The 22,453-nt window shown below is 42.5% G+C and overlaps 1 protein-coding gene across 4 annotated transcripts in view; it reads left to right on the forward strand.

Annotated features, from left to right (window-relative positions):
- The window catches only part of RTEL1 (regulator of telomere elongation helicase 1), a 45,716-nt gene extending 23,628 nt beyond the window's left edge, over window positions 1-22,088 (forward strand). The window contains exons 24-36 of one of the 4 annotated variants that reach the window (XM_048322079.1): window positions 442-557; window positions 1,406-1,529; window positions 2,701-2,854; window positions 4,399-4,553; window positions 6,534-6,629; window positions 7,761-7,968; window positions 9,171-9,308; window positions 9,993-10,109; window positions 11,884-12,126; window positions 13,563-13,733; window positions 14,587-14,772; window positions 15,278-15,381; window positions 20,817-22,088. In XM_048322079.1, the coding sequence (XP_048178036.1) occupies window positions 442-557; window positions 1,406-1,529; window positions 2,701-2,854; window positions 4,399-4,553; window positions 6,534-6,629; window positions 7,761-7,968; window positions 9,171-9,308; window positions 9,993-10,109; window positions 11,884-12,126; window positions 13,563-13,733; window positions 14,587-14,772; window positions 15,278-15,381; window positions 20,817-20,891 (1,887 nt within the window). In that variant the 3' untranslated portion in view covers window positions 20,892-22,088. The remainder of the gene's footprint in view (window positions 1-441; window positions 558-1,405; window positions 1,530-2,700; window positions 2,855-4,398; window positions 4,554-6,533; window positions 6,630-7,760; window positions 7,969-9,170; window positions 9,309-9,992; window positions 10,110-11,883; window positions 12,127-13,562; window positions 13,734-14,586; window positions 14,773-15,277; window positions 15,382-20,816) is intronic. The other 3 variants (XM_048322080.1, XM_048322081.1, XM_048322082.1) reach the window with 3 other exon arrangements.
- The last annotated feature ends 365 nt before the right edge of the window (window positions 22,089-22,453 follow it).

Below are 22,453 nucleotides of genomic sequence, written 5' to 3' on the forward strand. Positions count from 1 at the left end.
GGAAGAATGGCCTGTGCTGGCTGGTTTGGGAATTACTGTTTTGGAAGTGTGGTGGTGTATGTTGGGGTGTTTGAGTTTGGTTTTCTATTGCTTCAGGCACAAGCACGAATGATGTTACAATTTAGTCTGTTCTGCAGGTCTTAAAGGATATGGTGAGTCTGCTGTACTGCCAAGGCTCTGAGTATACCATATAGGAAATAGCCTCTCAAGCTGGGCATTGCTGCTTGAGTTTTCTGTGCTCTATAAATCAGGTGTGACTTTTGAGTCCACCTGTGTTTGGTTTTCCTCAGCTCTTTGAGATTTGTCAGTACATCTGGTTGATACTATCCAACAGCTGTTCTGTACTTTTTATTTCTATAGGAAAAAAAATGGTGACTGTACAGCACAGAGAATACATTTTACCTGGTAAATAATGTTAATTGTGCATCCCACCTCTTGCAGTTCCTGTCTGGGCGTGAGTGGTACAGTCAGCAAGCGTCCCGGGCTGTCAACCAGGCCATCGGCCGGGTCATCAGGCACCGCCAGGACTACGGGGCCATCTTCCTGTGTGACCACAGGTAAACCTCAGCTCACTGAATCCCAGAATATTTTGGCTTGGAAGGAACCTTAAAGCTCATCTCGTTCCAACCTCCTGCCAAGGGCAGAGTCACCTTCCACCAGACCAGGTTGCCCCAAGCCCCATCCAACGTGGCTTTGAACACTTCCAGGGATGGGGCGTCAACAACATCAACAGCTTTATATCCCAACATAGGTGTTGGTACTTTGAACATAAATGTGCTGGTGTTGCTGTTAGGAAAAGGCTACAGTTCGTAATAATGAAATCAATTTATGTAACAGGTTATATAAATATTGCACTACTTCAAGAAAGTAACAAGGTTGTTATCTTCTGCTCCTTAGCTATATAGGCTTGGAGCTGCAGAAGGAGCTTAATGGTTTTAATGGAAAATAAACCAATTTTTTGAATTCATGTTTGTAATACCACAGGAAATTATGTGACAACAACTTACGGTCTTGCATTTTCTCCATCTTTCATTTGAGATGACAGTCAGCAGCACTGCAGTGTTTTGAGAGAAGGAGGATGGAAATGAGGACAGATTGTGTTACTGAAACAATACTATTTATATTCAGATTCTATATTAACATTATACTGCATTAATATCCATTTCTGTAATGCTAATTAGTATAGTATGTATATTATAGGCAACAGGAGTTTAATTGATAGAACATGGTATCAGCAAAGCCCTTTTCTCCTGAGTGAAGGCATCACCCCATTATATTTACTGCACTGTTTGTCTTTATTTGTGTTGCTGCTCCTCCCTTATCCTTTTGGATACTGATCTAGGGTTTGTTTAATTAATTTAGCCCAACCTGGCAAATAATTCTCAGGTTTTCCCATCCTGCCCAGGTTCACAACTGGTGATGTCAGAGGCAAACTGCCTTCGTGGGTCCGTCCCTATGTGAACGTTTATGACAACTTTGGGCATGCAGTCAGAAGTGTCTCCCTCTTCTTCCGTGTTGCTCAAGAAATTGTAAGTGTCTTAAAAAAACCCCCACAAAATAAACAACTTTCCTGAGTAGTGCTGGAAACTGGGAATGCTGAGATAGGTGAGAAGTGTGAGAGAATCCCAGAAGATCTCAAATTGGAAGGGATGCATAAGGATCAGAGTCCAGCTCCCTGCTCCTCACAAGCCTGCCCAACGTGGAGTCACTTGTCACTTCTAAACGCTGGAAGATTTACTGGAAAGGAGATGTGCCTCATCTTTCTCCGAGAGTGATCTGGGACAGGATGTTGTTCTTATGCTGGGCAGCTCATTAGGTTAGATCACAAAAATAACTTCCTCTTCCAGTTCCTCCTAAAAAAACATGTATTTACTGGCTGATATGCAAATCCTGGAACTGATACTGGCATCCAGAAGCTTTCTAGCTCAGGGAGAGGTTATGTGTGGGGAAGGATCACACCCTAAAATTGAAATTGAAGCTGACTAGTAATAAAGAGAAATACAAACCATCAGTTGTTATTGTAGTTCATGACTGGGTCATCTTTACTAATACAGCTTCTTTATTAGCATTAAGAAGCTGATGTTCCCTGTAATAGTTCCTTGATTTAAAAAGTAATATTGTAAAAAGGCTTCCTAATTTACTGGAGAAAGTCATAGCAAGAAATGGGCTGGAAGCCAGAATGGGAAATTCTTTGCTCCCAAAATGGAGGTTAAGATTAAAATAAGCACTTAAAATTTAATATACAGACTTGGATGACTTCCTGGAAGATGCTGTAGCCAAATACAAGTTGTTCAGACTAATTAGTTACAGATGGATGATGCTGCAGGACTTGATGATCTTTTCTGATCATGAGTGAGAGTTCCATGGTAAATCAAAACCACAACCCGATGTGCTTTGTCAGAAGGAGCTGTTGTTGCAGAGATAGCATTAGGAAGTGATTGTTCCTCAGCAGGTCATGATCCTTTTTCTGGTTACCAGGTCACTTAGAGTTGAGCCTGCTTACTGCACTTCAGCTATGTCACTCCTGAGCTGTTTATCCTTTCTTCAAAATCACATAAACCCAGAGTGTGTAACAATCTTTCTACCAAAGGTTATTGGGGCAAAAAAGAGATGTCTTTGGATTGTTGCTGAGATTTTTGGTCACAGATGGAGTGCAAAAGTGGCCTTTGCCTACTGTAATGCTTTATAAACTGCTTGCAGATGCCCCCACCCCTGTCTCAGTGCCCTCCTGGACATACTGGTTCCTTAAGTGAAAGCAATGCAGCACCATCTACTTCATCTGAGCAGATCCTCTCCCTGAAAAAAGCTAAAAACCTGGATGATCATGTTCCCAGTTTGAAGAGGAAAAGGAAAGGTATGTTTGGGTCGTCACAGATACATTTTTTTTGTTTTAAGCTGAACCACGAAAAGGAGAATCAGGAGGCTAGAAACTGAAATGGGAGAGAAAGCAAGAAGAGCTCAAAGACTGATGTAAAAGTCTGGTCAGAAGGGACATAGTTAAGCATTAGAAAATGGGGGAAAACAGTTGCAGTTACAGAGAAAAGTGGCAGATGGGGAAAAAGTGTCCCACAGAACAGGAAGAGTTTTTGGTGGAGTGTCACAGATAGTTTTGAAAATAAGAACTGGAAGTCTCTTTCTGCCTAGCACAATATGTCCTTCTTCCATCCTGTTGTATAAATGACTCTTACTCAGTAATCTGTCTAAGAAAACAAAAAGGACATGGGAACAAAACAATATTTAAAAATTTGTGGATAGCTAATGCCAAAGAATAAAGCATTTCTCATGTCAGATATTATTTCAACACTCTAGACCGTTTACTGGTTTGGAGCAGAACAGTGAAGTTTGGTTAAAGCTGTGGTTCCTAAGCAGTTATGAGTGAGTGTGAGTTCACATTACATTTAAGCCAGTGTGATTGCTGATTGTCACTGAAAGGGATTACTTTGGCCACCACGTTTTTCTCCCTCTCAATTTCCAACTGTGCACTTTTTACTCCTTCCTTTGATTTGAGTCCATCTTTTGTGCAGCTGCAGAGTGAGCAGCTGAGCTTTGCTGAACCAGTTGACCTTCCATCCCCTTGACTGGTAGCTCCATCTCAAAGGATGGGCTGGAATGTGTGACTGGAGGTGAAGGGAAGAAGCTGCATTTCCTGTTTAATAGAGATTTTCAGTTGCATTGCATTAGCTGTAACATCAAACTCACCTGTAGTCACAGTGGTCATAATACACTCCCATTCTTCTGAAAATAGTGACTTTCCTTAGTAACTGACTGTTAAAGTAATTTTACAAAGCAGTGGAAATACATTTTGAAGGTAATACCTTACAGAAATATCAAGCAGATACTAAGTTAACCCTACTTACAACTCAAAATTCTTGTATTTAAAACCTGGATCTTGACTAGTGAGAATATGTAATTTGGGACCTTGGTGACTGTGTCTTATGGGTATTGATACTGTGAGAATTGTAGGCTTTTATAAAACTTGCTCTGTTTAAAAATAATAAATTGTGTTTTGTACCAAAATCTCTCCAGAACTCTGGAACTCAGTTTTGGGAAAATCCATAAATTTAAAATAATTGAACAGAGACAGCTGCTGTGGTAGGACTTTTTCCCATTGATCCTAAGCCATTTTGAGGTCAAATGTGACAATCACTTAAGGAAAAGTTTGAGAGCAATCTGCCAGGTTGTGGTAACAAGTGCTTGAGCAATTTTAGAAGAGATTTGTAAAAGCAGTCTTCTTATGAAATTATGTAATGCACTTTTGCAAGAGGTGGAAGATTATTTCATTCACCAGCACATATTTGTGGATTGCTTTGTAAGACTTGGAGCTATTACCAAATCAAAGAAAATGCAGGAGAGAATGTGGAATGTTAATTTGTCATCTGTGTTCTGCTATGGTGGCAGTAAATGGAGATGGAGCACCCAGCCTGTGTGTGGAATATGAGCAAGAGTTTGTCTCACCCCGAAGAAAATGTATTGGGCTCTTGGATGCCTTGGAGCGCAGTGAGAAGAGCAGTGAAGATGCAGAGGAGGAAACTGATTTGCCAGGAGAGGAAAAGGTAATGGCGAAATAACTTCCTTGTAAGTAAAAATTGCAGGCTCTAAAGCAAAATGATTCTGGCATCAGGAGAAGCAGCTCAACCCTCTTTCGAGAAAAGCTCACTGTAACCAGCACCAGTAACTGCAAGTTCTCATAATTAAATTGATCAAAGGGTTTCCTTGCCACGTTCAAGTAGATGATCAGCAGGTATGTACTTGTTCTGTGCTCCAAGGCTGCTGACCAGGAGGAGTCTTGGAAGTTAACCATGCTTTCTGAGAGCAAGGAGCTCTCAGAGAAGAGGTTGGTAAAACACAATTTGTTCTGGGTGGAGTCTCTGTCAGCACGTGGTATGAGACCAGATATTGAATTCAAAAAAGGGTGGGGGAGGGTTTATGGATTAGAAATTGCACTTCTGGATGAAAATTTTTGATTTGCCCCAGAGAAGGAGTGTTGCTGACTTGTGGAATATTTTATCTGAATCAAAATTCCACTATCACATTAAGATCAACAAAGCTGCTTCTGTGATGTCCATTTTCTTTCCTCTTGGATTGGTATTTTTAATACATCAGTGATTGGGCTGTGTTCTTGCTTTCCCAAAACCTCTGTTTGCAGTTGTTGGAGGGGTGGCTCCCTTACCTGGCTGAAGTATTTTACTGCTGGCTTGCAGACTTGTGCATGGACTTAAGGAATGCCTATTGCAGCATTCTTAAGTACTTCCCTTAGGGGAAGAGTGCCTGAGGTAAAATGCGGAGGTGTAGGAGTATCTGGGGAATATCTAAGTAGGCCCAAGGACATGAATGGAGACATGTACAAAGGGCAGCAAATATTGAACTTGTGTGCAGCCAAGTGAGAAATGGGCTCGATCACCCATTGGGCTGCCATGACAGACACCGAAAGCTTGGCACAATTCCAGGGACTTAGTAGCTCAGCTACAGTATGTTCCTAACACAGCTGCAGTGCTTTTGGCAGAGCTCAGCATTTCCTGGAGTCAGATAAGCTGATGGACCCAATGGCTTGGCAGTCGCTCAGGTCCAATTCCTATTTGCATATTTGGCACTGCTTGTCTGCAGTTTGTGGGGAGCTCTGGGGTCACCCTGTGCTGCTCCAAATTTGGTGGCCTGGTCCCAGCAGTCTGGTGGGTGTAGTCCTGAGACAGGCAGTGGCTCTCAGGCAGCCAGGTTTCATTCTGGGTCCAGCACTGAGCACTGGATTTGGACTGAGGATGGGGTTGGTGTCATTTCCTGTTATCACCATCCAGCATAGTGTCTGTGTTACCATTTTTCCTTTTATCAAAGTTACACTGTACCCTTGTTCTGTAAATCATGGAAGTTTAGCTGCTCTCGTTCTGAAAGAATTTGCTTTGTCACCTCAAAACTTCACAGTACAAGAATTTTTCAATCCATTTAAATGACTTAATAGTTCCCCATAATCAGATTTCCTCGTGAGTTACACCTCTTGTAAACTTGTCTAGGAAGCCTTATTTCTGCTGAATAATGCTTTTCAAGGTGGTGCCTTTACATAGCACAGGACTAAGAACATGGTTTTGATAATTTTTCTGACTTCCTGCATGTATCATAGATATTTGACTTGCTGATTATGTTCCAATTCTTCATTCCCTTACGTACAAGGAGTTTCGGGCAGGAAAGTGAAGGAGAGTATGAGCCACCAGTTACACACAGGTGTATGTACACTCTCAGGCTGCCCTGGAACAGTCTGCTGTGAGTCCAGCTTTGCTTAGGCAGGCATTTGTACCCTCAAGACCAACTTTATCTTTAATTTCTTCTGGTTTGGTCTCTCTGAGTTGTCCGGTAAATTTCTACCCTCTAGAAACAGGTATGTGTGCAGGCTCTGTGACAATAATTCAGGTTGGACTTGTTTCACTGTCTTGAATGGTGTCACAAACTGGATTACCAAGTTTTACTGCTGGAAATACCTAAATTAAATGGACAGTAACTTTGAAAAGCATTTTTTTTACCTTACTTTCTTTTTATCTTCACAGGCGCATTGTCTGTCCACACTTTCCCTTCAGTATGAGAAGAGATTAACGGATGAGCAGAAAGGAGGAAGGAAGAAAATAAAGCTAGTCAGCAATACAGTATGTGTTTCCCTGTGTCTGTGCTATCCCTTTGATCTGTAGATTGGTTTAATTTGAACTGGAAATTTCCAGGCAGACAGATGACTGATGACAGAACAAGTATGTTTTTTCTCCAAATTGTAAATATTCATCAGTGCACATCTGAAGTCTATTTGTCATGCTCTTTCCCAAATCCAGATGTCCCAGACCAAATCAAGCACAGGTCCACATAGGGCTGGTAGGTGAAAAGAATTTTCTGACACTGATTGCTTTGTGAGCAACTTGATCAGGTGTGGTTGGGTGGTTTCCTTCTTTTTGATTAGAATGGAATAGTTCAGTTGAGAGGGGCCTGCAATGATCAGCAGGTCCAGCTGCTGTGGTAGAGCCTCAGATGGTTTAACTGACTGGTTTTGGGTAAGGGATCACATCCTACCCCTCCTGAGGTGGGTCATGGTTGTGTGTTAGCTCTGCAGCTGTGCATTATTGTTTTGCCCTGTCTCCAAACCCAGTTAACTCATTATGCAGCTATTTGCTTAAGAATCACAATAAATTCAGGAGAATTCCCTGGGTGAGGTGTGTGCCAGTAGTTGTCCAAGGTGCTGTCCTAACCGGATGTTCCCTGTGTCAGTCAGCTAAGCATCTGGCAAACGAAACTGATCCTGAAGCTGAGATACAATACCAGAGAGAAGAGAACAGGTTCATGCAGATTGTTGTGTTTGCAGTTTGTTGCTATCTGATGTCATGATGAGTCACCTCAGCCTCCAGCTTTGGAGTAAATGTCTTTTTGTTATCCCTTCTCCTAAGAGTAGAATTGTGCAATGGTACTTCGCTTCCTTCTCTAGGAATTTTTCCCTGAAGCTGCCTGTTTTGTCAGTGGGGACGGTGAATAATACATGAATTATGGGGGTGCCTGCCATAATTGCAACCTGTTAGGTGAAAGTATTCGTGCTTTAGTGGTGAGCACAGTGGTGCTGCTGGCTGGGCTATTGGACTTGATGATGTTAGAGGTCTTTTCCAACCTCAGTGATTCTGTAATTCCTTTCATTATCCTATGTGCTGCTGGTATTGTAAACATATTACTCCCACCTGAAATCACGTGAAAGTCACTCCTCAAGTGTTGCTTTTTACTGAGGAGCCTTTCCTGCCTTGCAGCAGGACCGGAGAGCGGAGCCTGCGGAGCCGAAGAAGGCACGGGCCACGTTTTACATCGCCACGGTGAAGGACACCCTGAGCCAGCAGAACTACGAGCTCTTCTCCAAGGCTCTGCAGCAGTACAAGAAGACAGATGACTTCCATGCCATGCTGTCCCAAATGAGCTCCCTCTTTATAGAGGATGAAAAAAAGCACGTTTTGCTGCGAGGTACACTCAGAGTATCTGTGTATCCCTGGTATATTTGTGTACGTGGCTTTTGTCTTTTAAACAGACTTGGATACTTCAGAAGTGTTTTAGATGTGAAGTGCAGCTCGATTAGAATGGTTCATCACTTTATATCCCCAGATAACAGAAGACTCTCCTCAGTCTAATTATCATGTGTTAGCTCACATCTTGATTTGAAGAAAATCATATTCCATGGAAGTTTGTGTTATGTTAAACTTAGTCTAAAAGTACAGTGACTTATTCCTGGTAGTTTAGGAGACCAAGAGCGTGGTGTGTGAGTAGGAGAGATGCCTTGGTAAGGGTTCTGTGCTAAAGCAGTAAATAGACAGAATATACAGAGAAATTTTCTGTTTAAATAATTGTGAGTATAAAACAAAGGGTCTGGGCAAACATGGATAGTTACTGCATTAGCTGGTTTCTTAGTGGCTTTTAACAGTGGTACTGACAGGAACTGAATTCCCACCAAGATTTTTTTCTAGTTTAACAGTATTTTCTGTGTGATTTTTCATTTCTCTCACAACTTGTGAACAAATGGACGGATTTCTCTGTGACTCTTTCATCGATTGAAATAATAAAAGCCAAGTTATGCATCTTGTAAATTGCTTCAGGTAAATTCTAAGGTTAAAGAATGGGAAGCTCAGTTTGTTTCCCAATTTTCAACTATCTACATAAATAAGAAAATATTTGATCATCAAATCAAGGTCTAAGTCTAGTTTTGAAAACTGTCAGGCACCTGAAACCTAAAGTTGATTTGATGTTTAGGCTTGGCCAGCATTTTGTGGTAAGTAAGTAACATGAGGTGTAAAGTTAACAGTTAATCGGTTATTTAAAGTATCAGCCTAGCAGTTACTTGGATTTCATGATTTATGAGGCACCTCAAGGCCAGCTTCACTGAGAGGTGAGTTACTTTGTATTTACAGTGGAAAAAATGACAGTTTTTACTTACTGGTGATATTAATGCTCAGTGTTTGCATGATGGCTGATCTTTGTGTAATTCGTAAGTGTGCTTATTGTATAAATATTAGGTTAAAAGACCTAGATTTTAATTTATTTAGTTGCACCTTTTTATCAAACCTTCAAGTTCTGCCGTTGCAGGTTTTGGTAGCATTTACTGCCTGTTGTGGATTGATTTTTTTTTTCTTTCTTTCCTTTTTTTCCCCCCTTTTCCCTCTCTCTGATGCAAGATTTTTACCAGTTTGTTCGACCCCAGCATAAAAAGCAGTTTGATGAAGCGTGCTGCAATCTGACTGGAGTGGGCTGTGGCTACAAACCTGAGCACAGCCTCCCACGGGAGGAGAGGGAGATCCTGGCCAAGAGAACGGGTGAGGAGCTTGGTTCAGTTGTATCATTTGAAGGAGAAATGTCCTTTTTCACCCAGTCATAGAGCAGGATGTGTCTGACATGTAGAAATGCAAGGAAATTCCATTTAATCAATACTGAGCTAAGTCTCTTCTCTTCATGATCCTTTTGCCTTCCCTTGAGCTGTGCAGATGCCTGAGCACTGGTTACTGCAGGGTTAATAATGATGTTATTTTGTTTCAAAAGGGGATTTTACTGATGTTTAAATCATTTAGTCTGGGGAATTCAACAACTCTGCGTGTGTGTCGTCTTTGCTGCCCACTTAGTGCCACCAGAATTGTGAATAGAGGGTGATTTGTGTCCTCACAGAGCTTGTGAAATCTGGAGCAGTAAAGTTCTAAAAAAGTGGGGTGTTAGCTCATCATCAGAGAAATAAATCTGTGTGGAATCCCAGACTGGTTTGGGTTAAAAGGGACCTTAAAACTCATCCCAGTCCAGCCCCCTGCCATGGGCAGGGACGCCTTCCACTATCCCAGGTTACTCCAAGCCCCCTCCAACCTGGCCTTGGGCACTTCCAGGGATGGAGCAACCACAGCTTCTCTGGATTGCTCAGGTGCTTTCAGCACAGGATATCATACTTTGAAATGCACCATTCCGTGTCCATTCTTCCCTAAATTCACTGTTAATGGACTGGTTTGATTTAACAGAAGAAAAACAGAGCCATCAGAAAAGCACATTCTCCAAGGCCTCATGTGCTCAGCTGAACCCTGGGCTCCACCTGAACCAAGGAGGATCCCACTTGGCAACAGGACTGAATAGTGCAGGTACCCTCCATGTTTAATAAAGCCCCAGTCTATTCTGGTTTATTTCATCACTGTAAGTTCTCCTGGGGCAAACCAATGTTCTTTGTGCTCACCTAGCACAGTGGCTCACTCTCTGTGGGTGGGAGTGGTGGTAATTCTGAATTTTCAGCAAGGATTGTGCAAAACAGAACACAAAAGTCAATAAATCAAGGTGTATCTGAAAGAAAGCAACTGAAGCCAGACATTTGTACTAGAGACTGAGCTGGGAAAAGTGGGAGTTGAGCACAGATCTGCTGGGCTTCCTGTTTGCCCAGGGTCCATGAAAGGGAGCCAGTTAAGGAATGTGAGTTTAGATTACGTCAATGTGAATTCACGTATGAAGAAGCTGTTTCATTTTGTTCTTGGTGTAATATGTACACTCCTTCTGTGGACAGCCTGCTTTTTCTACAGAAACAGAGAGTATAAACGTAATCTCTGTGTGCATCCCTCTAATCTCACTCTCTCCAGTATTTATCTTCAAACTCATGGGCTTATTTATTATTTAATTATGAGTTTTCCAGAGAACAGCTGGGAATTTTTGTGTTTCTCGCAAGGAAATGAGTAGGATCATTGGACAGCTTAGAAGTCTTTCTTTAGAGGACAAAGAATACTCAAAGGCTAATCCTCTCCTTAAAAAAACAAGCCAGTTTCCTGGAAGACTTTAAATGCTTTTCAAGTGTGAAGCCATATTGTTTCTTTTGATTTGTTTTTCCATTTTCTTTTGTATTTTAAGAATATTTGAATAAAGCAGAATCTTTAGCAATTATCTTGTCCCAGAACCATTGGAATGGTTTCACAGAAACTTCTTTCTACTAAAAGTAATTGAGCAAAGAATAAGAATAAATGGATATGTTATTTCTGTGGCTCACTCATTAGGAAGAGAATGCTTCTGTGGAAATATGAGAAAGCTCTAGGATATGCAATAAAAGATATTGATTATAAAATTCACACCCAAGTTTTTCCTCCTCCAGCAAATTGAATGAAGCCTATGTTTTGAAACTTAATTCTCTTTATCATCCAATAAAGAACTTTTAAAGGTCCAGATACCAAAAGATATGGCAGGTTAATATAAATCAGTTTCTTATCATATCCTTCATCCATATTTGCATGCCTGTAATATGCAAACCAGACCTTTTTTTTCCTCAAACATAACAGCAATCAGAGAGTTACATTGTAAATGAAGTTCACTTGGCATTTAGCAGGATGTTCCAAGCTTCTACCTTTTGCTGACCTCCTACATTGCTCTTGTGCTCTTTTGAGTGTTATTTCAGGTTAGATAGTATATCTGGACATTGTTTTCCTGTTGGGAAACAACCCCCCCCCCTTTGTCTGCTCTTATTGTTAAGGGGTGAGGAATCTGTACCTTGAAATTGCCCATTTCAGGCCAGCAGAGTTGGTTAACCCATCTGTTTAAGATGCTTCTACTCCTTCAGTGGAGAACAAAACCTGATTTATTGCTGACCTCCATGCCCCTTTTGCTCAATCCCTAGTGACCTTCTGACACATTTCTCCATTTTAAATGATCAAGAAACTCCAGAAGATGCTATAAGTGATCTTCAGAATTATTTTGCTCTGTTGCCATTTCCAGGAGCAGGTCTGGCCATGCCAGAGGGAGGTGCACGGGTAGGTGGGGTTGGCTTTACCACTTCGAAGTAGTTCAGGAATTCCCTTCAGATGAGATGAGAAGTGGATACGATGGGGTGACCTGTTTGTCTCTGTTCCTCATCAAGCCCTGCTCATGCATTTTGTCTCTCAGGGCAGAATGCCAGTGCAGCTCCAAGGAAAGAGGCTGAAAAGGCTCCAGGCTCCAGGAGAGAGCATCACCAGGCCCTCAGGACTGCCTATCTCAATGATGTGCAGAGGGCTTTGGACAAAAGCACCTACAGCCAGTTCTACGAGGCTCTGCTGGCTTACAAGAAGACGGATAATTACGATGCCATGGTGTCGGTGATAGCAGCCCTCACCACGGAGAGGCCGCAGGACTTCCATCTCCTACAGAGTAAGGGATTTTTTTTTTTAAATCACTTTTATTTATTTGAAAGGAAAGTGTGGGTGCTGTGATCTCATGTGAGGTCTCACCTGGTTTAGCAACCCAGATCAATGGAGCAGCAGGAACAATGTGTTCACTGAATGCCATTCAGAGAGCAAAAAATGTCAAGGTTATAAAGTGTTATCTCTGTTAGAAATTGTCCATTAAAAACATTACACAAGATCTCAGTAATTCCAGTCCTTATCTTCATCCTGGCTAACTTCAATCATGCTTCCATGACTGTTTTTTCTCCTCAACTACTACAATTGCTCTTTAGAAAGGACAATGCTGACTATTGAACTGACTCAATTTTATTCCCGTGACCAGTGATTGCTATACCGGTGAAAAGTTCTTAGATCACTTCCAGGTCTCAGGATAAACAATCAGACTTTTGATTCACTATTCTTCTACAGAGCTTCACCTGGAAATAGTTATGGAACTATGTCATAATTTATTTTCTCAGAAGTGCTTTGTTTTGTTTTATTTTCCTTTTATGGGTTTAGTGATGGAAGGATTTAGGGAGCTACAGGTTTTAAAAATTTGAAATTGGCCTTAATTGTTTAAAACAAGAAGAAGAGGAGGCATTATATGCTGGTCCTGATTGCGTCAATGGTGACAACTTGTGTGACATGACACCTCAGTTCCACCTTCTCCCTGTCTCTGGGGTGACTTTGCTGCCGGAAATGATGCATTTGGTGTATCCTGGGGAATGCCGATGGAATTTTGTTTGTTATCTTTAGCATATAACAACAAATATTCCACTGACCTTGAACAGATACCATAGTCTGCAAATTGTGGGAGAATACCCTTTTTCTGGTGCATTGACTAGTTAGGTTAGTCTTGGCAAAGTGGAGAGTGGGAGGGAAATGAGCTGTGTGGCACTGAGTCATAACCTCCCCCTGAGCATTCTTTCAGTCACTGTCTCTACTGAGCAAATGTTTTGACCTCAGACAACTTTGTGGTAGAATTGTCTGTGCTTGGCAGTAAGTCATAATTGGGGTTTTTTAGAATTTCTGTATGTGTGTTGTGAATCCTTGTCAACCAAACAGTAACAAGAAACTTCCTGAGAGTCTTTCTGGATATTGTGTGTATAGCTGATCTGCTTAGATCACTTGTCAGGTGAAGGGCTGGGGCAGGTTGTTTATTCTGAGCTGTAGAGAGTGGAAGAATTTCAAGATAAATTGAGGTTATTTTCAATACTAAATACTCATCTGCCTTCTGGCAAGGAAAACCCTGTAATTATAAAAATCACGAAAACGTCAAGTGTTCCACTAAGCCAAGGATACTCTGAGGAATCTGGCTGATATTATTCAGCTTCCAAAGAATTTCTTCCCTCCAAAGCAAGGACTCTTCCATGGTCAGGCAGTGATTTTCCTATGCATTTGACTGTATTTTCTTTCGGCCAGGGTTTTACATGTTTGTGCGTCCTCACCACAAAGAGCAGTTCAGAGAGCTGTGTAAGGATTTGACTGGAATGGTCTGTGGCGATGGAGAGAAGCAACCACAACAGTTGGAGCAAAGTGAAGGGAAACCCCAGAGCTTGAAGAGCTGCACAAAAGGGATCAGCCACATACAAGGTGGGGAATGAACAGCTGTCTGAAGTTTAGAATCTTATTTATAATTATGATGAGTAGTGCACAACAGCCTTAGAATCACAGACTGGCTTGAGTTGGAAGGGACATTAAAGCTCACCTAGTTCCACCCCCTGCCATGGGCAGGGGCACCTTCCTTAGACCAGGTTGCTCCAAGCCCTGTCCAACCTGGCCTTGAACACTTGGCAGCCACAGCTTCCCTGGGCAATCTGTGCCAGGGCCTCCCCACCCTCACAGGGAAGAATTTCCCCCTAATCTCTAATTTAAACCTGCTCTCCTTTAGTTTAAGGCCATTTGCCCTTGTCCTATCACTCCCCACCCCTGTGGAAAATCCCTCTCCTGGGCTAGGGCCTCCCTGGACCTGAGACCTGTCAAGGAGAATCAAAGCCATTGGTTATCTCTAAATTGGGTTAAAAAAAACCCAACTCAAACAGGAGTAAGATAAAAGGTAACATGAGATAGGGAAGTGGAAGGAAACAAGGAAGAAATAGTTATCCTTCTGCCATGTTTAAGCTGCGAAGTGTGTTAAGGGGGAAGGCAGAATTTTTCCAGCTAAGTGGGGTGGGAGTGGACATGGATCAGGGTCCACTCTGTAGGAAGAATTTCAATAGAACTATTTCAATATAAAGGGTCTCTTTCAGTAATATTGAATGTTTTAGTATCTATCAGAAACCTCTATTGCCAAGCAGTCTGACATAAAAAGTAGTTCTTCAAATTTGTTTTTCTTCTTACGCAATGACAACAGAGTGAATTTACTGCTGGCTGTCTCTTGCAGAGTCTGTCTGTTGTGTTCTGCATGATGCAGGTTTATACACTGGTTTTCTCTTTTTCTCTCCAGATGCAGCCCCTTCTAAGGGTGGGGCACCAGAGAAAATTCAGAGTAAGATTTCCTCCTTCTGCTTTAGCCAGAAAAGTGAACTTGAGTTGCCAAAGACTGAAGTGTCCAAAGAAATCAGTAACATGAGAGCACCCACAGACTGTGGAGTTGTGCCCATCTTTCCCCTAGAGATGGAACCAGAGTGTGGTAGGTACATGGGAGGTTTGGGATGTAATTTTCTAATACTGGGGAATAAAGATAAGTTACAGAAATGAGACCAAGACTGATGGTGTATGAAACCACAGGTCCGTGCCTGTATTTGCTCAGGTGCAGTGTCCTTAGTGTGGTTTGCTGAGTTGAATCTGTACTTTCAGTGCCTTGCATGTGCTCTCAAAGTGCTTCATTGTCTTCGTCACAATGCTGTAATAGTTTCCTGAGAACTTAGGGATTTTTTTCTTGACAACTTCCTTGTAAAGGAAGGATGTAACCCGAGTTCCTACTGGGATCTGAAGCACCAAGAGACTGTGAGGTCACTTGAAAGAAATGATGTGGCAGGGCACTGTTGAGGTAGTTCATTACACTCATGGTCATTGTTTTCTGGGCTGCACTGGAAGTGTGGATACATGAGGATTTCGCAGGTGATTACAGGAATTTAGTCATTTCCTCCCTCTCTTTCTCTCTTCCCCTGTCCCCACCTTCCCCTCTGTTTTAGGAAGATTCCACTGCTCTAACTGCAAATCTGAGGATGATGTGCCTTTTAAGTGCCCATTATGCGACTTCACTTGCTGCAAAACATGCTGGGAGCAGTTCTTAAAGGTTCTCCTGTTCATTGGTTTGTTTTTTTCCAAAACTGCCGGGGAGTTTTGTGCTTTTCAGGAGAATGATGTGAACAAGCCTGGAATCAGAATTCTTCTGTTTCCAGAAAGAACACCCAAATGCTGATGGAAGATTTACCACTTGTTCCATTATTTCCCATGGTTTGCAATGTGGTTGGAGGCAGATCTCTATCCTAATCTGGGGTTTTTACACCTTTGCATCTTTCTGAGCTGCCTCCATGTGTTTTCTGGTCTAAAATTACAAAGGCAGCAAGCCATGGAGTCAACTTGAAAAACTGTGTTGTTTTTTTAATATTGTAATCTTTATGTTAAATTTTTTTCTTGCTTAGTTTCATAAATTGTCCCCCTCAAAATCCTACTGTAAAGCTCTGTCATGAGAATGAGGCAAATAAGGAACAGGCTGCCCAGGGAAATGGTTGAGTCACCATTCCTGGAGGGATTTAAGATGTGTAGATGTGGCATTTAAGGACGTGGTTGAGAGGTGGACTTGGCAGTACTGGGTCAACCTTTGGACTCTGTGACATTTAGGGTCTTTCCCAACAAAATGATTCTGTGAATCTGTGATTCCGAATTCCTGCTCAAAGATCTCCTGTGTCATCCTGTCTGTTGGTTTTCCCAGCTGAGTAAATTGGTGGTTGAAATTCTTTAGGTAAGAGGATGTAGCTGGTCCCAGGGTGCCTGGGTTTGGGAGCATCTTACCCAACATTTAATTCAGCAGCCAGGTGTTAAAAGACTTTCAAAACCAGATTAATGCAAGAGCTGAGGGGTTTCTAAACATTCATATGTGATGAGAAGGCCACTGATCAATTGAGTTCAGGAATATCCAAAAACAGTAGAGAAGGAAAAGAAGCTTCTTCAACTTGTCAGTCTATGAGCAAGTACAAAATAATCAGTTATTCCAAGTTCCAGAGAAAGGTCTTTTTCTCAGGAAGAAGACACTGAATTGTCAGCTAAGCATAGAAAACATTGTACTGACATCCAAATAAAATATAACAGCCAAGACAGACTTGGTCTGAGAGGAATACAGAATAAGCATAGGATCAGGGTGGTTTGGGTTGGAAGGGACCTTAAAGCTCATCTCATCCCAAACCCCCTGCCATGGGCAGGGACACCTTCCACAACCCCAGGTTGCTCCAAGCCCCGTCCAACCTGGCCTTGAACACTTCCAGGGATGGAGCAGCCACAGCTTCTCTGGGCACCCTGTGCCAGGGCCCCACCACTCTCACAGGGAAGAATTCCTTCCCAATATCCCATCTAAACCTGCTCTCCTTTATCTTAAGGCTACTCCCCCTTGTTCTGTCACTCCAAGCCCTTGTCCAAAGCCCCTCTCCATCTCTCTCAGAGTCCCTTTAGGCACTGGAAGGGGCTCTGAGGTCTCCCCAGAGCCTTCTCTCCTCCAGGCTGAACATGCTCAGCTCTTTCAGCCTGGCTCCAGAGCACAGCTGCTCCAGCCCTATGATTAACTCAGTAGCCTCCTCTGGATTCATTCCATAATGTCCAGACTGATGTCTCAGACACATCCCTTAGAGAGAATTCAGAATAGCTGTTCAACTAAATTGTCTTCTTCTCAGTCTGCTGTCATATTTCTTTAAAAATGTTAAAATCCAAAAGTATGGGATTATAAGGAACATACGTAAGAAAGTACAAGAAAGTCAAAGAAAGGCATCTCATGTTTGCTGCAGATGGGACAGTCACATTTACTGCTGAATATGTAATTATTCCTTTTGTTCCAAAGTGTGAAGGGGATGAACATCTAACAGGCAGCATCCTCCACTGCAGAAAGGGCTCCAACAAAAGTCATGACAAGAATTTTACACATATGTGTTCATAATCTTTGTCACTTGAGACTTGAGTTGATTTAGGACAGAGTGAGGTCCCTGGGGAGTTTTTTTGGTTAGACAAGCATTTTAGCATCCCACAGCATGGTTATGTTATCTCAGCTAATGAATGCTGACCTTATAAAGGGGGAAAAACTCTCTCCTTTTGCCAGTAAGATGGAACTTGTTTCATCAGTTTAAGAGTCCATAAAATTAGAACTGTTGTATATTGAGCAATTGTACTGCCCTTTTCTGGTTTTTGTCTTGAAATTGGTCATTTTGCAGTCTGGATTTCTTCTTAATCCTCAAGTTAGTGTGTGTCTTCATAGCTCACAGATAATGAACTTGCTCAGCCTAATTTTTTTATTAATCACTCCTTTATCTGATTGTACATTTCTCAGACCAGAGATTAAAATAGTCTGACCTGCCAGATTAGATTGTGTTTCAGGTTCAGGTGCTTGAGAGTGTCCAGAGGAGGGGGAAGGGCTGGAAGCACCTCCTGGGAGGGGTGGCTGAGGACTCTGGGCTTGTCTGCTTCGGAGAAAGGAGGCTGAGGGGTGAGCTCGTGGATCTCTGCAGCTTCCTGAGGGAGAGACACAGAGAGGAAGGTGCTGGGTTCTTCTCCCTGGGATTTAATGTCAGGATTCATGGGAATTGTCCAAAGCTTTTATCAGTGAGGCTCAGACTGGATGTTAGAAGACATTTCTATACCAAGAGGGTGATCAAGCACTGAAAGAGGCTTCCTAGAGAGGCCCCAAAGCCCTTTAATATTATAATGCCATAACTTCTCTTCAGTCCTGAAGTGGTCAGGCACTTGGACTATGGGATCACTGTAGGTCCCTTCCAACTGGAAGTGTTCTTTCTCTTCTATTTAGATATCCCATGCAAAACCATGTTTGAGGAATTGAGTCGTGGGTCATTTGTTATTAATGATTTCCACATTTGCCACTTCCCTGATTAATCTTACTTATGACAGACATACCTATGTAGTGCTTAATGTTCTTGGTGTACAGGAGCGTTAAGTGGCTCATTATGTGATTCAGATGTTGTTTGGTTAATGAGGAGTGAAATACAGAGTCATAGAATCATTAATGTTGGAAGAGACCTTAAAGACCATCAAGTCCAACCATCAGCTCAGCACCACTACTGTGTTCACCATTGAACCACGTTCTGAGGTGTCACATCCACGTTTTTTGAACACTTCCAGGGATGGTGACTCCATCACTTCCCTGGGCAGCCTGTTCCAATGCTTTACTACCCTTTCCATGGAGAAGTTTTCCCTAATGTCCAAGCCTCCCCTACCCCCTTGTAGACTTGGGCTGATGCAGAGATGCTTCTCCAGTGATGAGGCAGAGCTGTGCTGGTCATGCAGCTGAGAGGGAAGCACAGGATTGCAAACAGGAAGATTATCCTGGGTTTCTCTGAAACCAATCACAGAGGAGCCATCTCCTACCACATCCATCCACATTCCCACTCATGCCCTGGGAGGTTGGACAGTCAGCCCCATCCATGTGTTTGGGATAGAGGTACCTTTACCAGCAGGAAATGAGCAACTGTATCCGAGCTCTGAACTCTCATCAGATGGGATTGGGCTTTGTCACCTCTGACAGGGCTGCACTTAAAACTCCTGGTTTCTTTCCTAATAAGTTACTCACTGTTTTTTCAGCTCAAAAGCCCTTTGGTGCATATTGTGCCCCCCAAGGAAGTGACTCAGAGCGTCATTTGCAGCGCAGGGTTTGCAAATTGTGATCTTGTCCAATTTGTTATTTGAGCAAAGAGTGGCAGGGAGAGGTGGTGAATAATTCTGGAAGCTTTTAGAAGATTTTGGAGGAGCAGAGCAGACAGAATTCCCTACAGCTAGAGGGGGATTAGGGGGATTAGTGCTGGAGCATGTTGGGTGATTCAGTGTGTTGGGGAAGACTCACAGAGACTGGGCCAGGATATGCTGTTTTGGCATGTAGTTTCTCTCCAGATGTTCTGTTGCTGCTTCCTAGTGTTTAAATTTATCATTTATTCACGCAGATTTTTCAGGAAGACTGATTTATTCTCATTTGGACTATCTGTAATATGGGCAAATAATTGAAGATTTCACAATTAAATGTTACAGTTAAAATTGCCTTTGGCAAAGCACTGTCTGTTGGGAGATAAAGTGACTTTTCCTCTCCCCTTCCATTTATGATATTTCAGTTAATGTCTCCAGAACCAAAATCCTACTGCCTGAGCCTACTTTGCAGTCTGCACCTTTTCTTTCAGTGGCTTCCCACTGCCAGAGGTTAGATGGGATATTGGGAAGGAATTCTTCCCTGTGAGGGTGGGGAGGCCAGAGTTGCCCAGAGAAGCTGTGGTTGCCCCATCTCTGGAAGCGTCCAAGGCCAGGTTGGATGGGGCTTGGAGCAACCTGGGATAGTGGAAAGTGTCCCTGCCCATGGTGGGGGTTTGGGATGAGATGAGCTTTAAGGTCCCTTCCAACCCAAACCACTCTGTGATTCTAATGATGGACTCCCACACTGCAGAGAAGCTGTGCAGTGGACTGATGTAGCTGACCATCTTTTTAGGCCTCTTGAGCTGGCAATCTTCTCCCAAAGATTTTTTTTTTTTTTAAGAACAATTTACTATCTCCCTTTTGAAATAAACAAACCAGTTTCGTTTTACCAGTTATTTGCAAGCTGTGAAAAGAACAGTTGGGATTCATCTGCAAGTCAAATGACTTAAAAATTGTAAATTAGTGAAGAAGCAAACTGAAACCCGAGTGGAGAAATGATGCCTCGTGTGCCTTCATGTCTCCTGCTAATAACAAGAAAGGTGTGGGATGCTATGAAGAAATAAATGTACTTGGTTTCCCTACAAAACACTTGGTAATGACCACGTGTGTCACCCATGTCCGGGTATGCCCAGGAGACATTTCCTTGTCATCTGTGCAAGAGGAAGCAGGAATTCAGGGAACTCGTCAGCCACTTGACAGGATTTTACTCACAAGCGCAGCTGTGCTTCACAAGAGCTCTTGCAGCTCTGCCTTTCCTTGTTCCTGTGTTTCAGTCCTCCAGATGTGTCATAGCTGGGACAAGTGCTGTAAAGTCTGGTGCCACTTTGCTGGGAGGCTTTTTCCTCTTCTTTTTGTTACTACCAAAGAAATAATTGACTGCATGGTAACAGTGAGGCTGCAAACAGCAGATATAATCTCGGGGACTGACATGGGGCTGCCGTGGCTTGTAGTTCATATTGGGCAAAATGTGATAGAGATATTTGATATCAGAGAGTCATGGACTGGTTTGGGTTGGAAGGGACATTAAAGTCCCACCCCCTGCCATGGGCAGGGACACCTTCCACTATCCCAGGTTGCTCCAAGCCCTGTCCAACCTGGCCTTGAACACTTCCAGGGGGGGCAGCCACAGCTTCTCTGGGCACCCTGTGCCAGTGCTTCAGCACCCTCTGAGTGAAGAATTTCTCCCCAAAATTTAATCTAACCCTTCCTTGTTTCAGTTTAAAACCATTGCCCCTTATCCTGTCACTATTTGCCCACATAAAAACTCCCTCCATTTCTGGCATTTCCTCCAAAATAAATACATTCTCCATGTGTTTTGTTCATTGATTCCTACAGGTGGTGAAGAAGTGCCCCAAGTGCCGCAGTGATGTGAAGAGGCAGCGATTAATCCAAGTTTTCTTCTGGTCATGATCTCACCCACAGAAAGGGCAGGAAGCCCTTTGTGCCAGCAGAAGGCAGTGGCTGTGCTCTGGCTCTTGCTGAGCAGGAGTAGGATGGAGGTTCCTTTAAATCCCTGTGATCCTTGCCTCTGGATTACGAGCTGAGCACCCACACGGATTGTTTTCTGACAAAGGCGATCAAGTCTGAAAGGTCTCACTGCAGGAGGAAAAGCAGAACATTGTTAGAACTAAGAAGGTTAATTTTTTACTGTCTCATCCTCTGAATTCTCCTGTGGCCACTCAGGATGAACTTTTATATCCTGGAGGCACCTGTCATTTATGGGCCCTTCAGGTAATACCAGATCATGGAAAAACCCCGGGAATGCTACTGCAATGGAACTGAGCTGGCTGAAGAGGTCAGACTACCCATCCCTACCCCACTGGTGTTCCTGGAAGAGGTGATTCACATTCACTGTTTGGGGTTTGGCAGCAGCCACTGTCTCCAGTAGCAGAAGCTACTGAAAGGATCATTTGTTTACAGACAAATTCCAGTAGTGGAAGGTGAGCAGAAGGTCCCTCTCAGCTGCTGTGCCCCCCAAAGCCTGATTCCATCATCCATCATGGTGGGATTTTTTGGAATATGTTTCGAAGGAGGCTTTATTCTTCACTCAGTGCTGGTAGTTCCATGTGCCTGTGTTATCTGATTTGCTTTCCAAGAAGAAAAGGGAACTAAATGATTTAAAACTTTAAAATAAGTAAAGTTAGATGGGTTAAAAAAATTCCTTGATACTTCCACTCTCTGAGAGTAGTGGGTATAAGTGGCTAACCTAAAAAATTGTATCAATTTTAAATCTTCTATAGCTGCTGTAAATTATACTGGAAAATAAAACCATTTTTTCTAAATTAGATTTGGTTTGATAAAAAAAAGCAATTTAAAAAAATAACCAGATATAAAAACATTGGCCCTGGTAGGAACAAGTGGAAAGGTTATACCCTGTAGGTGATCTTCATATTGATGGAATTTGGAAGATTTTATGTTAATAAAATTTTATTCTTAATTGATAAAATTGAAAAGTGAGCTGCATTTTAACAAAGGTTCCGATTTCCCCTGGTTGTAGAATTCAAACCCAGTGTCCCTTCAAATCTCAGAGTTGCTGGCAGTGAAATGGGAACTTTTGTACTTCATTAACAATTAAAATAACAAAGACTTAAGTAGGAATTGAGGTAATTTTGGGCTATCATATATTCTGTCATGTTTAAATCTGTGGATGAACATTACCTTCTAGCCATGTACCTATTCAGTGCAGCAAAACAAGAATAAATAATGGAGATAAAGTCCTGGATGTTTCACATATAAGTGGGGGAATGACAGAAAAATGTATGTAAATATAGGTGTGTTGTAAAAATGAACAGAAAAATATTTGGAGTGAGGCTGGGAGCAGTGAGCAGTAAAATGTTGTTTATTGGTGGATGGTTCGGTGCCTGGTCTGCTGGGAAGGTCTCTTCCAGGAAAGCTGCAGCTGATTGCTCGTGCCACTGGAGGGAAACCACATCACGGCCATGAGGGAGCAGTGACGCCACGGCTCTTGTCAG

This window comes from Corvus hawaiiensis, chromosome 17 (assembly GCF_020740725.1).
Source record: "Corvus hawaiiensis isolate bCorHaw1 chromosome 17, bCorHaw1.pri.cur, whole genome shotgun sequence".
In the NCBI taxonomy this organism is placed as follows: Eukaryota; Metazoa; Chordata; class Aves; order Passeriformes; family Corvidae; genus Corvus; species Corvus hawaiiensis.